Source organism: Leuresthes tenuis, unplaced genomic scaffold (genome assembly GCF_036924035.1).
Source record: "Leuresthes tenuis unplaced genomic scaffold, fLeuTen1.0.hap1 SCAF_1, whole genome shotgun sequence".
Taxonomy (NCBI): Eukaryota; Metazoa; Chordata; class Actinopteri; order Atheriniformes; family Atherinopsidae; genus Leuresthes; species Leuresthes tenuis.
In genome coordinates this window covers 28,048,930-28,065,682 of record NW_027325355.1, presented here as the reverse complement: position 1 = coordinate 28,065,682, position 16,753 = coordinate 28,048,930, and the positions used below count along the sequence as shown (strand labels likewise).

Below are 16,753 nucleotides of genomic sequence, written 5' to 3'. Positions count from 1 at the left end.
ATTTGATTTATTGATTACTCAGAATGTTCAAACAACCAGTTTCTCAGTTAAGAAGAGGCACATTAATGAGAAAACAAGTGTTCAGTTTAGTGAGGCCAGAGCTATGTCACCAACAATGAGCGCAGCTGACCGACTGCTGGATCATTTCAGCTGAAGAGTTTTGAATGTAATGGAAGCTGTTGCACCGATAAGAATCAAGAGCAGCTTCAGCAGACAGAAAACACCATGAAGAAACACCACAACGGTCAAAAACCGTAAAAGAGAATGCAGGAAAGCTGAATGTAAGTGGAGGAAAGCAAAGCTTCAGATTGACTATGAGCTGTACAAACAAAGCCTGCGTAGTTATAACAATGAGCTGTGCAAGGCCAGAGAGCTGCATTTATCTGTTAATCTGTTAATAAGAATGTCAACAATTCTCCAACTCTGTTTGCTGTTGAAAAACTCACAAATATTCCTAAACAGTTAAACCCAGACCTCCTCTCCACTGAGAAATGCAACGAATTTGACAACTTTTTTAGCCAAAAAAATCAAAACAATTCAACTAATCTGCATCTAAAACTTAGAAATAACTCACAATTTAATAATATTGATTTAAAAATCCTGGAGGAAACAGTTTGGCATCTGAAATCAACAACTTAGAGCTGGTCCAGTCCAGAGTCCAGACTAAACATGGAGAAGCAGCATTTAGCTGTTATGCTGCAAACCAGTGGAACAAACTGCCAGAGGAGATTAAACTGTCACCAAATGGAGACATTTTTAAATCCAGGTTAAAAACATTTATTTTCTCATGTGTCTGTGCATAAAAATCAGCACGATATCTTTTAACTTATCAAGACTGTTGCTTGTTTTTATTCATTTTATTTCATTTTAATTGTTTTATTTCTTAATATTTATATTATCTGACTTATCTTTAATGATTTTTCTGCTTTTATTTCATGTAAAGCACTTTTAATTGTTTTGTACATGAAATGTGCTACAAATAAATTTGACTTTGACTTTGACTCCTGGGAAGATTGACAGCTGTCCTGAATGTTTTCCACTTGTGAATAATCTTTCTCTCTGTAGAACGATGGACTCCAGATAGTTTGGAAATGTTTTTGGAAATATATTTTGGTTCAGTCTTTTTATTGGATAAATAATTACAAAGTGTAACAACGTGTTGTTTTTACTGTACCTCATTTTAAGACGTGTTAAGTACGGGAGGATTTTCTTTAGATATGTCCTGACATGTAAAACTTTAGAACTGAACGAGGATGTAGTTTTTTCTTTTTTTTTTTTTACATGACTGTACTTTTTTTACACTCCTGGGAAGATTGACAGCTGTCCTGAATGTTTTCCACTTGTGAATAATCTTTTTCTCTGTAGAATGATGGACTCCAGATAGTTTGAAAATGGTCTTATAACCCTTCCCAGATTGATAGGCACCAACAATATAAAGTAGGTAAACAACATAATCCAGAATTAATTCTTCGGTATTGTTGTCAAGTGATTCTACATATTTGCTTGTTAAATGTCAACTATAATCTCTTTGTTCCTTTGTTTTTGCCTGCGGCTGTTTATATCTGCGGTCAAACACAATGTGTCACTAATTCCTTTTTGTTGATGTTTTTGCTCATACTTCAGATTATAGGTAGCTGCTAATGCTTGAAAACACATGCTGCAGTCGATCTTAAGCCCTAATGATTTCACACGTGCAAAGACGCGTCTGGATCAGACACATCAACAATAACAGTAATAAGAACAATAGTGTTAAAAGAGGGCAGGGATTAGCCTTAATCTGAAGTATCTGTGTGGTTGTTGCTCATTAAGAAGCAGGATATCCTCATCTATAACACTGACACCTAAGAGACGGATGTATAATCTGCTTGTTGGGAGATTATAAAAAACAATCCAAGTGTGTGCTCATCACAGGGGGACCTCCCCCTCCCCACATGGACATGACTAATGATGATGAAGATCACAAGCAGAATTACTGACGTAATTACCAAGATGATCTGATGAGCAGATGTCAGACCCTTCACAGCCTAATGCCGTAAATGCTCATTAATCACCACTGTCCCTGCCGCCTTTTGCTCACCTTTGATTTATGATTTTTACAGTAAAGACCTTTTTTTTCTCTCTACATGAATCATTTATGAGAAAGGTTGTGTGAGCCCCAGTAGCCAGATGATGGCAGCATTTCTTTAGCTTGTGGCTGCACTGAAGCCTCTGACGCATTTGCTTTTGCCTCCTCGAGTGTGAGATGGCTGTTTTTCCCTCAGAGTGATCATTTTGTAAATATGCAGAAAAGTGCAGCATGAGCATAACAGAACATCAAGTCCCAGACAAAAACATGCTGCTCCTACTCATTTCTAGGAAACAAAAGCCAATTTTCTAAGAGATAATGAGCATGAATATAAGTAAATTTAGTCAGAGAGCTGGAGTGGAGCTTGAATGGTGATGGACTTAAATTGGAAATGCAGCGCTCCAGCTGGAGAGGAATACCCACAGGTTTAAAAATAGGCCACAACACTCCTTATATAACGCTTGAGACGTCAGGGTTGTTTACAGTCTTACTGCCTGACAAATGAATGGTTACAATCCAGCATTGTGTTGCACATTTCAAATCCTTACTAATCCAAATGAGCTCAGTTGGTCTGCTCGTCACATTCAAAATGCCACCCTGTTTTTAAATTAAATATACTCCAAACAAGGCTTGGGTGTCAGTATGTTTTTGCTTTCATTTTACAGCAGCATAAACGGGAATTCATATTTCTTGAAGGGCTTGTTATGTTTTCTGTTTCTATACAGGAGGGCGGGGGCGGGGCTTGTCTTTCTTGAATGATTGAACCAGCCAATAGGCGGCGACCTGGGCGAATGATTGACAGGCACTGCCCCTGCACGACGCCCCGCCCTCCTATGACTCTGTGTTTTATTCTGTTTTTAGAGCAGCAGCGTCACATGTTGTTTTTCTCCAGGATCAGACTAGTCACTGGTTTGCTCTCACTGCACTGTTTCTTTTCCCTGGCGGACATTCATCTGCGTCTGTTATGGTTTAGACTTTTTATTTATTTGTTTGGGGTTTTTTGAAGAAAACTGGTTACATTTGAAATCTTTTTCATTTTTACTGTGAGTTTACTGCGTTGCTGTTTAGCCGATCCGGACTTTAAGAGAAGCAGAGAGAGATGGCAAGTCCTCCGGCGACGGGAGGACACCTGTTATCTAATGGGACGAATGACGTGAAGAAGTGCGGATACCTGAGGAAGCAGAAGCACGGACACAGGCGGTTTTTCGTGCTCCGGGAGCCGACGGAGCGCTGCCCTGCCCGGCTGGAGTATTATGAAAGCGAGAAGAAATGGAGGAACAAGTCCGCTGCGAAACGGGTCATAACTTTGGACTCCTGTCTGTGCGTAAACAAACGGGCCGACGCCAAACACAAGCACCTCATTGCCCTCTACACCAAGGACGAGTACTTCGCTGTTGCTGCAGACAACGAGCAGGAGCAGGAGAGCTGGTACACGGTCCTGACTGATTTAATAGCAGAGGGGAAAGTGTTCGACAGCCCCGCTTCCACATCCTCCTTAGTGGGTTTTGAGGAAGCCAGCTACGGGCTCCTTGCTCCTGCAGCTACTGTCTATAAGGAGGTATGGCAGGTCAACTTGAAATCCAAAGGCTTGGGTCAGATCAAGAACCTCACTGGAGTGTACAGGCTGTGTTTGTCCAGCCGTACCATCAGCTTTGTCAAACTGAACTCTGAAACAGCTGCTGTCAGTTTACAGTTAATGAACATCAGGAGATGCGGCCACTCGGACAGTTTCTTCTTCATAGAGGTGGGCAGGTCTGCGGTCACTGGACCCGGGGAGTTCTGGATGCAGGCTGAGGACTCAGTGGTGGCGCAGAACATCCATGAGACCATCCTGGAGGCCATGAAAGCAATGAAGGAGCTGTCAGAGTTCAGGCCGAGGAGCAAAAGCCAGTCGGCCAGTACTAACCCCATCTCTGTGCCCACACGACGAAACCTCAACAACCTTCCCCCGAGTCAGACCGGCCTGGTGAGGAGATCCAGAACAGACAGCACAGCAGCCACATCTCCAGGCAGAAAGTTCACCTCCTGTCGGATAAGAACGGCCAGTGAGGGAGATGGAAGCGTGACCCGGCCCGTGTCCATGTCCATATCTGTGATTGGGAGTCCCACCAGTCCTATTTGTGGGAATCATCTCAGCAGGTCCCACACCCTCAGCAGTGGGCGCACCTGTAGAATGCTTGAATCCAATCTCCATCACAGCCGCTCAATGCCCGTGTCCAACTCCCCTCCAGCTGCCTCCAGCCCCATCAGCATGTCTCCCAGAAGAGGGACCGGCATCTCCACCCCTGACAAAGCCAGACGGCCCTTCAGCTGTAGCGCCTCCATCTCTGGCTCCCTCAGTGACACCGGCTTCATGCTTTGTGATGATTACAGCTCCAGCCCAGGTGAGCCCCGGTTCCTCTATCTGACCCGCAGCGACACCCCGGACTCCCTGTCCAGCACACCTCCATCCCGTGACACCAGTGACCCTTGTGGTTACATGATAATGGAAGGAGCAAACGGCAGCAGGTCTGGCAGCGGGGGCGAGGGTTCGGCTTACAGGAAGCGAACGCACTCCCTCACCACGCCACGTCAACAGAGGGTGGTGGCGCCGCTGTCTTCAGCTTCCTTGGATGACTACACCCTCATGAAGATGGCCAACAGACAAAACTCCCACTCGGCCTCCCCCAAAGTGTGCTATCCCGAGGATTATGGAGACATAGAAATTGGTTCATCCAGGAGCTCCAGTAGTAACCTTGCCGACGAAGGCTACATGCCCATGACGCCGGGTGTAGCACCTCAGTCTGGCAAGACAGACAATTACGTGCCCATGAGCCCCATGTGTGTGTCAGCACCGAAGCAGATTGTGAACCCTCGGGTGCACCCCCAGGCTGCTGCCATCGGTGGCTACAAGATCATCTCTCCCTGCAGCAGCTCTCTGGAGGACAGCGGCTACATGAGGATGTGGTGTGGCTCCAAATCCTCCATTGAGAGCCCGGACAGACATGGGGAATACATGAATATGTCACCTGGAAACCCACCTCCTCTCCAGACCTCACCTGATTACTACCTGGGCCTGCTGGCTGGTGAACCAGCAGCAGTTCGGCCAACCTATCAGACCGGCTCCCTCACGCTACCTGCTAAACTTCAGTCATCTAAGAATGAAGACGGCAGCCAGTATGTGTTAATGAGCCCCCAGAGTTTGAGACCGAGGGCAGGGGAGTCAGACTATTATTCAGTAATGCAGCCTAACGCAGCTCAAACTTCACCGCTGAGCCCCTCGGCGCCCTCCCCGGTCAGGCATAATCGAGCAGAGAGCCTGACTTACAGGGGCAGGCTGGGCCGACCCAACAGGCTATCTCTGGACACCCTGAGAACCCTGCCCAGCATGAATGAGCACCCCCTCCCTGGAGAGCCCAGGAGCCCCGGCGAGTACATTAACATCGATTTCAGCAGATGCTCGCCGCCTTCCATTGTATCCACAGAGAGCCAGTCTTCATCACTTGGTTCCAGCGGTGGGGGCCCAGGGAGGTTGTCTCTGACCGACTACATCAACCTGGAGCTGGGGTCACATTCGCCGAAAGAGGCCGGCACTCCTGCTGAGCGCTTGGACACACTTCCAGAGTTGTCCTCGTGCCCCTGCTCAGAGGATAATGGAGTGTACCATGTGGATGGTGAGAAAGGCTCCCAGCGCCTTGATGATGAGGTGAAAAATGACTACACTGAGATGACTTTTGGGATGACCAGCTCGCCCCCACAGCTTGTTCCACAGAGTTCAGCAAGGTATGTAAAAAGTACAGCTACATCTCCATGAATACATACTGTATCCCCTGGTAACGAAAAAAGCATGAAAAAGAAACACACATGATTTATAAACACTCTTTTCCAGCTGCCAGACCAGCAGGGAGACGCCGCCCTCCCTGGAGGATCAAGGTGTCCCAGAAAACATTGGCGCTTTCTTGCTTGCCTCTTCCTCCACGGTGGACCCGGATTGCTCCGCCAAGGTTATCCGAGCCAATCCGCAGGGGCGGCGGCGCCACAGTTCGGAAACCTTCTCCTCCACTGCCACCGTGACCCCGGTCTTTCCCTCCTTTGCCCATGGCGAGGCAGTGAAGAGGCCCAGCTCAGTGGAGAACATCTCGTCCCGGAGCAGCGAGGAGTCTGATGAGGAGTACGGCAGCCCAGTGAACCGGCAGAGCTCGGCCGGCTACTCAAATGGACTGAACTACATCGCCTTGAACCTGCTCGACAACAGGGATGTGGAGAAGTGCGGAGACCTGGTTGGCTTTAAATCCACCAGTAGCTGCAAAGGGGATATCAATGGATTACACAGCTCCCCATATGTCTGTTTGGGGTTCAAGGAGGCTGCAACCACTGCCAAAGGTGCGTGAGGTTCATATTACAACTATAGCCTTTAAATGACTCCTCTCAAAAATTCATCTTAGGTGTTACCTAGATAGCAAACCTGGTCCACATCTGCAGCTTTCTGTGACCCACATTTTGGTTTTGAATGGAAATGTTGACTCAAAGTGACTAACAGTAGCTGCCTAACAACATGTCAAAGACAGCTTTGACATTTGGGCCACACCTGGCCCCTATAATACCTGCAGTACTCTAAGCAAGGTCCAGCTCATGACCTCTGACCCATGTCAGTCCCACTTTTAAAACTTGCCAGTTCCACGACTGTGTCAGAAGTGCTAAAAGTAGCCAAGCTAATGCCCAAATGTGTCTGCTATCTGGGTGTAGTATCTCTTTAATTACTGAAAAACCTAGGATGAAAGCAAGCTGCATTTCCTCTGATTTCAAATTGACTCAATTGACACGTATAAGTAGGTGGTGCTGATGTTGCCTTCACAGACTCGTCCTGGGCTCTGAGCTCTGACACTTGTCTCGCTTGTGTCTACAGTCCACCTTTACACTTAAACAGCAGGGTGCTGTTGTGTTTTGTCCAAACAAAAGGGAGATTTACCATCATTCTCAAAATTTCTTTCCCTGATTTTGAGCTCCTCGGTGTAATGCAACACCGGTATTTCCCACAACGTGTGAATGCAGCACAAGGCTGCTGTGAAACGTGACCAGGCTGAGAGCTGCGAAGTAAACAAGACCCATGACAGAGCACGACGCTGCTTCGCTGCAGATGCCTTATTATGAATGGAAGCACCAGATTAAAGATTAACTCTGAACTTTCTGCAAAACGCCTCCAGGAATGAATAATACAGAGACATTAAGTTGATGTTTATTAGGTGTGTAAAATAAGCCAAGCCTTCCTGTCAGTTGTAACATCACCGTGAGCCAAGGGCATTTCCGGCTGTTGTTTTTCAGTTGGGTAGGCATTAGGATGTGTTGCACATCAATGTGACCTCTATACACCCCCTTTATTCCCACCATCCTGCGATCAATACTGCGTCCTACAATATCCCCGTGAACAAAATAAAGCTGCTGGCGTGGGACGACAGACGGTGTAAACAAATCAGAGGGGTAGGAGGGCGGCAGTGTTGACTTTAAAGCCAAGTTTGACCCCGAGTCCCAGTCAGCTGGCATGTGCTCGACAGCACGTAGATGTCTGGCGGGGTGGGTGGTGGAAGGGGGTTGAGGGTGAGCATTGAACCCCGACATGTGAGGCCCAGCGCAAGTGGATATGTGTGTAGGGAGGGGGGCAACAAAGTGGCCGTCAGGTAACTAGAGGTCACGCTCCACATTCCTGCCTGAGCTGGTTTGAAAAGTTGCTGTGAAAGAGGCCTGTTTTTGTCTCCTGGCCATTAGAAAAAAAAGTGCCTTTTATTTCGCCACAAAGCTCCTGTGTACAGGGAGAGGTTTCATTTTTAGCACACGGAACAGAAAAATGCGACCAGAGTAATTCGTATTTGCACAGTAAGTGATGCTCTGGTAAATAAGTTGGACTGTACCAACAGAGATCCACCCCCACAATCTGGAAAATATGGGAAAATGTACTCCTTTTTCCCCTGAAGAACCTTTGTTTTTGCTCTCCTTCCTGCTGTGTGACAGTGTTTGTTTCATCTTAGCTGTGTCCGCACTCATGTGTTGGAGATGTGGGAATATGCTCATAAAGCCTGTAACTGAGAGGAGAGACGAAGGGACACACGTGGAGTCTCGCACGTACACATGCAGAGCAGTTGGGTGTTTTCTTTTTCTCTCGGCCACTCTTTTTCCGATGGTGTAGCCTGCATCCTTGAACACTTGGCAGAGATGTGCAGAGACGTATAGTAGGCTGGTTTGTTTTTCAGAGCTGGCTGTTTGAGGGGGAGGGAATGAATGCGTGCATAATGGGACAGGATGGCACGTGCACTTTGCTGCCCTTCTGCCTCATTAGGCTGTTCACTTAGCAGAAGTAAGACAAGCAGAGAGAGTGGGGGGGTGGACCAGAGGCTTGTATGCTTGGTGGAAAGAGGAGGGAGGGGCTTTGGCTTTTTAAAGCAATAACAACAAACTCGTTGGTGGGACCTGCTTTGAGCAAGGTGCATTCTGGGAGAGCAGCAGATCTGATTACCTGTTTACTGCGGGGAAGTGGGGTAAAGGAGGTCAAAGTACACTGCAGGGGTTTTGGCACAGAGTCCTACCAGCTGAGAGCTTTGATTCCCTGTTTATCAGGACGTCATACCAGGCGCTGTTCTGACCCAAAATAAGCCATGCACCTCTGCTAATTGGTTAACCCTCGGTAACTTCTACCCAAACCTGTCAACTACAACTTCCCTGTGAAGTTTCACATTTGCCCCTTTGGTGAGAAGCGTTTCTGTGCTGCTTCCTGTCAACAAAACGCTTCTCCAGTAAGCTTTTGGCAGCTGGATTCTCAGCATAGGTGCCTGGCATAAGGGTCAGGAGTTTGTTTACCTCTTTGTTTTGTGAGCCAGCCCATGTGACTCGAAGGTGGTGTTTACCGCTGCTCTAACCAAAGCTGGCTGTCTCCATCAACGGCCCTGGCGAGCCACAGCTCAGCCAGGTGGATGTTCTGTACCTGACCCAGATTAGCGAAGTCAGCCGTCTCTGTTTCCAGCTTCTCGTCTGACTAATACCTTTATCTGACGCTGGCGAGCAGCTCCTGCTTTCTCTGTGAGATCTTTTTACTGCAGCCAGACATACAACACTGTGTAAAACAGTTGATTCAGCCCTTATTTCATTTTATTTCCTTCCAAGCAGCCAGACTTTCTTGTAATCTTGTAAGTTTTCTTGAGAAATAGGTCTTCAGGCTTTCTGAAGGTCTTTCAAAGTTTTCCTTGTACCTAACCATTTTCAGAGGAATGTGTTTTTCTTTTTGTGTGTGCGTGTTTGTTTGTTAAGCAAATTAACACTGAGCTATGAAACATTCAGGCATAAAAAAAGACGGGAAGAACCAGTGCTGTGTCGACACATTAAAACCAGTTTTAAACTGGATCTTTAGGCACTTTGTCACAAAAACACATCATTTGTTCCCATTTCTTTAGCTGCATCTATGAAAAACAGCAAAGAAAACACAGTTTGACAGACAGAAAATAGGATTTCTGCAGCAACAAGGTGATTCCCAAAGAGCTATTAGCTGAAAACTTGGCATATCTCAGCATGGTGTGCAGTGTGTCCTTAAAACATTTGAGGAAACTGGACAAGTGGAGGACAAAAGAAGAAGTGTCAGGCCTAAAAAACTATCTACAGCAGATGAACAGGATCTGAAAGTGATGTCCTTAAGAAAGAGGAAAAAATCCAGCTGTGACCTGACACAGGACCCATAAAGAAATGCAGAATGGATGAAGACATTTGCTCTGTTTTGTAGATTTAATGTGTCGGTTTGACTTTCTTTTGCGAGAGATTTTCTGTAGGTGAAAAATGTGTTGAGGGGGCTTGAAAAACGGAGCCTCCACTTGAAGTCCCTCCTGAGTGCTTGTGGCAGATGGCCATTTTCCAGAGGGCAACTGTGTGAGAGTGTGTGTATCTGGGGGTGCGACGGGGGGAGGGGTAAACACCTGCCACTCTGCCCTATCTTCACACACACGAACCCTCTTATTACACCAATTTCTGTCCCACGCACACACGAGCACATAAACGTAGACATACATATGGCTCTTGCAATGCACATCCCTACCTACTCACCATTCCTCCGCTAATGACGGCCCACCATCTGCCTCATCCAAAGAGCATGACCATCGGCAGTGAGTGTGCGTTTGTGTGTGTAATTTGTGAGCCAGATTAGAGGCATCCACGTCCATCTACTCCAATCCTGCTTCCCCCTTCACATCGTTCAGTTAGTCAGTCATAATGTGAGTGATGTCATGGCAGAGAGGATGCGGTGCGGACATCCAAATGCTTTTCTGCACATCTGGGTTATGCACATTGAGTCGATGCATTTGCTTGTTGTGGCGTTTGAAGGGAAAGCGAGCGAGGTTGTAGTTGCACGGCCCTTTCTCTGGGTCAGTGGATACATCAAAAGGTTCATGAGATGTGTAAAGGGATAGTTCAGGGATACGAAGCAAACTGCTACGAATTTTTTGCTTTTTTTTCACAAATTGAGACTGCAGTTGCAACTAAACACTGCGTTTTAGATGTCTGATGTGGTTTCATGTGATAATAAACCAAAAAATGACTAAAATGAGCTCACATGACTCTGTTTTCCCTTTACTCTATGTCATATGTACCTTCTGTGTTTGTAGATTTACTCAGTAAGGTGACACCTGATTGCACCCATCGGCCTGATTGTCCACTCCATCTCTGCTGCATCCGTGCACACACACACACACACACACACACACACACACACACACACACACACACACACACACACACACACACCAGCTGTTAAGTAGTTTGATTTACATCAGAGCGGCGTTGAAGCTGCCAGCAAGAACAAAGCGTTTCAAATCGCTACGGTATTCCCTGTTATATGATACAAAGAGCACTAACGTGCACGCGTAACCCCGAATACTCTTGTGTCAGAGTTTCCAGCAGCACACGTGTGTGTGTGTCATGGCTTAGGGAGGCGGAGGGGGGACTAAAGTAGGCCGGGATGTTCCAGACAGAAGCGCTAACTGCTAGATAACTGCGTGGCCAGCGTTCCCCACATTTAGCCAACCACGGCTCCAGCTGAGATTACTGCCTCTGTGGGCGAGATTAGACGGTGGGGTAGATCAGTGAGAGGCGACGTAACCCCCCCATAGAATACGCAACACAAGTTGTAGTCATTTGTTCACTTCAGCGCGCCCAAACTTCAGAAAGCACACCTGGCTACTGGTCATATTTGTAGTTGAGATGCTCTGGCATTTTATTTCTGAATGATGTTATGACACAATACGTCCTCCATGTTCTCCTTAGTTAACACATTTTATTCTTCTAGAAATGTCTCAGAAAGATCTAAATGTGAACTTCTGTCAGGGGAAATACTGTTTGCTGAGGATAATTGTTTTTCTAGGCTGGGCCAAATGACGGCTTCAAAAATGGCAACTTTTCAGGAACTAAGAAAAACAGCCTTGCTTTCAGGCTGACCGCCGCACATTTTTGAGGTCGTCTGACTGGCTTTTTAAAGATCCTCACCAACCTCGCAGTGATACAAACCCAAAGACGGTTCTCGGTTTCATGACACACATCTCCTGCAGGAGCCTTCTGAAAGAATGTAACTCCTCCACAGCATCCCCCACCCATCCCTCCAAACCTCTATGCCCCCCTTTCCCAACCCTCCACTCACACGGGATAAAACACCATAAAACCTCACGTAGTTTTCAACATCTGTCGCAGCATACATGCAGCCAGAGTTACTCTGTATGATATCACAGATGCTGCAAGTCTTCCAGTGCTCAATGTGTGTCCATAGCAACAAGGCAGCAGCGTGACACGAGACCCCCAACCCCCATCACTCTACATCCCAGATTATGTAATTACGATTGTTGCAGAGCTTTTCCCAACCGCACGCACGCGTATATAAACAGTACAGTGCAAAAGTCTTGATCCACTCCTCGTTTCTTTATTGATTTCCAAGGAAACAGGAAATAGTTATTAACTGAAGCGTGTGCAAACAGAGATGGGAATACAGGATAGAAGACAAAAACAGAGTTTGTGCAGGTCCTTTAAAGTGAATATCTGGTCTGAGCTCCTTTATTCTCCTGAACCCTCTGAGACCAGCTTTCTGTCATTTCTTTAAGGAGTCTTCAGGAATAGTTCTCCAGGCTTCTTGAAGGACATCCCAAAGCTCTTCTTTGGATGTGGGCTGCCTTTTGTTCCGTTCTCTGTCAGATGATCCCACACTGCTTCAATAATGTTGAGGTCCGGGCTCTGGGGAGGATTCATCCCTCCATAAGACCTGTTGCCACTGATTTTCAGTCCACTTCTTGTGTCATTTGGCACAGCTCAGCCTTTTCTCCCTGTTTCCCTTCCTTAAGAACGGCTTCTTGACAGCCACCCTTCCATGGAGACCATTTCTGATGAGGCTTGGGCCAACAGTAGATGGATCAGCTGAAGGTCCAGATGCATCTCTCAGGTCCTGTCAGGTCACAGCTGGATTTTTTCCTCTTTCTTAAGGACATCACTTTCAGATCCTGTTCATCTGCTGTAGATAGTTTTTTAGGCCTGACACTTCTTCTTCTGTCCTCCACTTGTCCAGTTTCCTCAAATGTTTTAAGGACACACTGCACACCATGCTGAGATATGCCAAGTTTTCAGCTAATAGCTCTTTGGGAATCACCTTGTTGCTGCAGAAATCCTATTTTCTGTCTGTCAAACTGTGTTTTCTTTGCTGTTTTTCATAGATGCAACAAAAGAAATGGGAACAAATGATGTGTCTTTGTGACAAAGAGCCTAAAGATCCAGTTTAAAATGGCTTCTTTGCTAAGTTGTCTGTTATTTGTAGACACAACACTGGTTCATCCCTTGAGTTAGGAGCCTTTTTATGGTTGAATAATTCATAGGTCAGTGTTAAGTGGCTTAACGGGTACAAGAACTGGACTGAAAATGAGCGAAAAAGCAGCCAATGTCCAAAGAAAAACTTTGAAAGATTTTCAGAAAGCCTGGAGAACTATTGCTCAAGACCCCTTAAAAATATTACAAGAAAGTCTGGCTGCTTGGAAAGAAAATATACACAAAACAACTGTCCATTAAGAGCTTTCCAGACAAAACAGCTGGTGTGTTGAGTACAGAAGATAACTAACCCTCACTTCTTAACATACATTTAAACACTTCCTATAAAGCAACGTGTTCAGGTGTACAAAGCTTACGTGTGTATTATTTGGTGTGAAGTAACTGTCCTACGTGTGCAGCACTCACTGTTCCTGCCAGTTAAGAGAAATGAGTCGCGTTGTTTTTGTGGCACAATAGCAATCATCTGAATCTGTGAATGAGTTCACGTTGTACAATACCAGTGTAACACTGTGTTCTCTCAATCCTCTCACGTCCAAACTCTCAAAGGCCTTTTTAATTGGGACCGGTGTTGCCATCAGACTACAAACTAAGGTTAAAAATAACAATGTGTGTCAGAAGAACATTAATGTTTGCTCGTTAAAGAATATATTTTGAACCGTTACAGAATCTGAGTCGGTGAAAATATTAATGATGTGCTGAGATTATGGCAACATGCAGTCGCCTGTTTCACTACGATGAAATGTTTTATTATCTTTTAAGTAAGTTAACACAAGAATGTTGAAGAATATTTCTATTTTTATTAAATTCCTGTTTCTCCTTCTGTTAATCTCTTCCAGATTGAAGGACTCATCTGTCCTCTCAGTTGGCATCTTGACTCACCTGCTGCTCAAAAAAACACAAAAACAAAAACCAACGCGGCCCCTCCGCTGGGCGCCGTGGCCTGAAAAGACTGTCTGGACTGTCAGCATCACACACACACACACACACACACACACACACACACACACACACACACACACACACAGGAAACAAGCAGATCGCCATCTATGCATGGAGTGAATTTGCTGAAGGCAGGACAGGTGTGTGTGTGTGTGCTTGGGGGGGTGATGTGTGTTGGTACTTCTCATGTTCCCTGCACTTTGAGAGGCCATTTCTCCTATGACCCAAATTTTGGCACAAGCACAGAAGCAAGGATAGTCAGACAATAACAAAGCTTGATGGTACCCAGATACTATTTATTTACTTGAGGCTAGTTTTATGTCTGTGTGCGAGTGTGTGTTTTTGAGACAAAGTATGAGCAACTGGTATGCCAGTGAACAATGAAATCTGCTATATGGCCTACAGAGGGAGGATACCAAGGTACACTGAGTATATAAATATATTTAGATTAGATATTTTATTTATTTTTGGATGCTGAATGTCTGATAAGACATACTCAGTGCCTTAATGTGTACACTGTCCTTGTGTTTTCTATGAAATGAGAGAAAAATATTCTATAAAGGTATGTTTGTTTGGACCTACATCTCTATACTGTTATTCTCTTGTGGAAGCAAAATGCCTAGTTTACCATTAAATATATATTATTTCAGAAATGTACATAACAGTGGGGCTGCTTGAGATCTGATTTATTCTATTGATATTGAAGTATTTTCTTAAGTAATACTTTCTTATTCATTCTAACCCAGTTTATTTTTGTCCAACTGAAAGCTATGGACTCACAAGAATATATTTCTAAATGTCTATAAGAATTATGCATGACTTTGTAACTTAGCTCAGACCCTACAACACCAGGCACTGTATATCCCACAGTTCCTCAGTCGCTTGAGTCTGAAAACCTCAAACACTCCTACCTTCAAACCTTTGGCTTCAACACAGGCCATCCTGCTGTGATATCATTTGACTGTACAACTGTCAAGTTGAAGTGATAATGGAGGACGGGAGCCAACATTGCAGAGGTTGGGGGCACGGTTGAGACTTTTTCTGGTCAGTGATGAAGGGCTGAAGTAAAGAGGAAAGGAGCACTAAGGAGAGGAGAGTTGTACTGGAATAAGTAATGGAAAAAGCCTACAGCCTACATCTGGCACCATTATGGAGGTTCACTGAGTAATCACTGGCCTGGAAATTAAGATTACACGGCAAACCGTGTAAAATTGAGCTACCTGAATAGAATTATGTAATATTGCGAGTTAAATCAAGACCATATAACTATATTACCATGTTATATATAGTATAATTACGTAACAGTTCTGGGATGACGGTAAATGTTCTCAACACACGAAGAAGAGGGGAGTAATAAAAGTCAGTGAACAGACTTTGCAAAATGTGTTATACAACAGTATCTCACTAAAGTCTGCGAACATCGCACCATTAGCTAATGGCTATCAGATCAAACAAAGGGGCAGAAAAACCCTGGACTGTAATAAACTCAGTGTAACAGACTTATATAGTGAATTAATTGCACAGGAAATAAGTTATTTCTTCTTTAAAAGTTGAAAAGTTTCTCTAAACTCAGGATAATAGTAAATGCTAACATGTAGCATAATGCTACTGCAACATTAGCTTCTGTAAACTGCTGGTCATACCATTAAAGATTCAAAATGCATCTTTTAATGTGTTTTTTTTAATTATTATTCATATCGTCCTGTTTTCTTTTGAGGAAGCTTGACTAAAACAGAGCTGGAAAACTCTCACTATCCAAGATCCTCCATAATGGCTGCCAGGGCATTAGAAAAAACGCTCTGTCTTGACTGTGGTCCATGTCCCGTCTACTGTGTTGACTTCAACTGGCTCACAAACCCTTTCCTGTACAGTAGATTGTCGAACTTTAAATGTCTGAATGTATCGCTGAGCTGGTGGAAACGCCGCACGTTTAAGATGATTTTGACGTGTTGAATAATATTGGAGCTGTACCACACTAAGTTATGGTATCTATTTATCGTCAGAGTTTTGAATGTGTATATTGTCTACATGAAACAAAGAGTTTAACTGAAAAATATCTATTACATTTTACACAAAGTAGTTAGATTTGACCAAGATTGCAATGATATTCCTGTGTAAAGACTTTGGCTACAGATTTTTAAAAGGGGATGGGCTTTTTGCTTTGGGGTTGTACAGTATATTGTATGCTTTTTTTTTTTTTCCCTCACAGTCTCTTTAATTATATGAAAAAATACTCTGTTTTATTTTATAATAGAGATCTCTTTGCCTTGTTGACACACTTTACCTAATGGCATATGCAATAGTGACATGAATAAAATCTAGTTTACAACTGTGGAACCAAATGTAACATCACGTTGATTTTCTTTTACTTTTATAAGAAGGAGCTGCTTTGCTCCTTATACATTCTCTTTCTGCCAAGTGTTTTGTTTTCATGACTGGGAACTTTGTTCTGGACATGTCTAAAAGCTGTTTTTTTTCCATCTCTGTGTCTATGGACGGATTGTTCTTCTCTGACTGATCTCGGATTGACTCAGTTTGAATGTGTTGTTGTCTTCCATTGTACATAGTTCAATATATTGTTTATGGTGATGCTCACAAGAGATAATTATGATTTATAAATTCTGGTAGTCAAGTATTGCTTTTGTCTGTATTAATTATTGGTAGCAACCAACAGAAATAAATGAATTTATTTAAAGAGTTACAACTTTGTCTTTTTCCACATAGTTTCCATTTTGGTTTGATTTTGGGTATTAGCTGCCTAAAACTTAAGGGGCTCCTGTGTTGTAGTCTTAGTCTAATATGCCCAGGACTTTCTTATTATGAAACCATTCTCTTGGAATGGGTGCAAAATGAGGTTGGGGATCGTGTTGCTGAAATAAATAAGTCTTTCCTTGTGAAAGACACAGTAAACGCTTGCTAACACAAACCTCTGATCATATC

At 44.4% G+C, this 16,753-nt stretch overlaps 1 protein-coding gene across 1 annotated transcript; it reads left to right on the top strand.

The window, feature by feature from the left end:
- The first annotated feature begins 2,941 nt into the window (after positions 1-2,941).
- LOC140278690 (insulin receptor substrate 2-like) lies at positions 2,942-16,517 on the top strand. The gene is made up of 3 exons (XM_072373794.1): positions 2,942-5,827; positions 5,934-6,427; positions 13,711-16,517. The coding sequence occupies exons 1-3, from the start codon at positions 3,165-3,167 to the stop codon at positions 13,713-13,715; spliced, it is 3,162 nt and encodes a 1,053-aa protein (XP_072229895.1). The 5' UTR covers positions 2,942-3,164; the 3' UTR covers positions 13,716-16,517.
- The last annotated feature ends 236 nt before the right edge of the window (positions 16,518-16,753 follow it).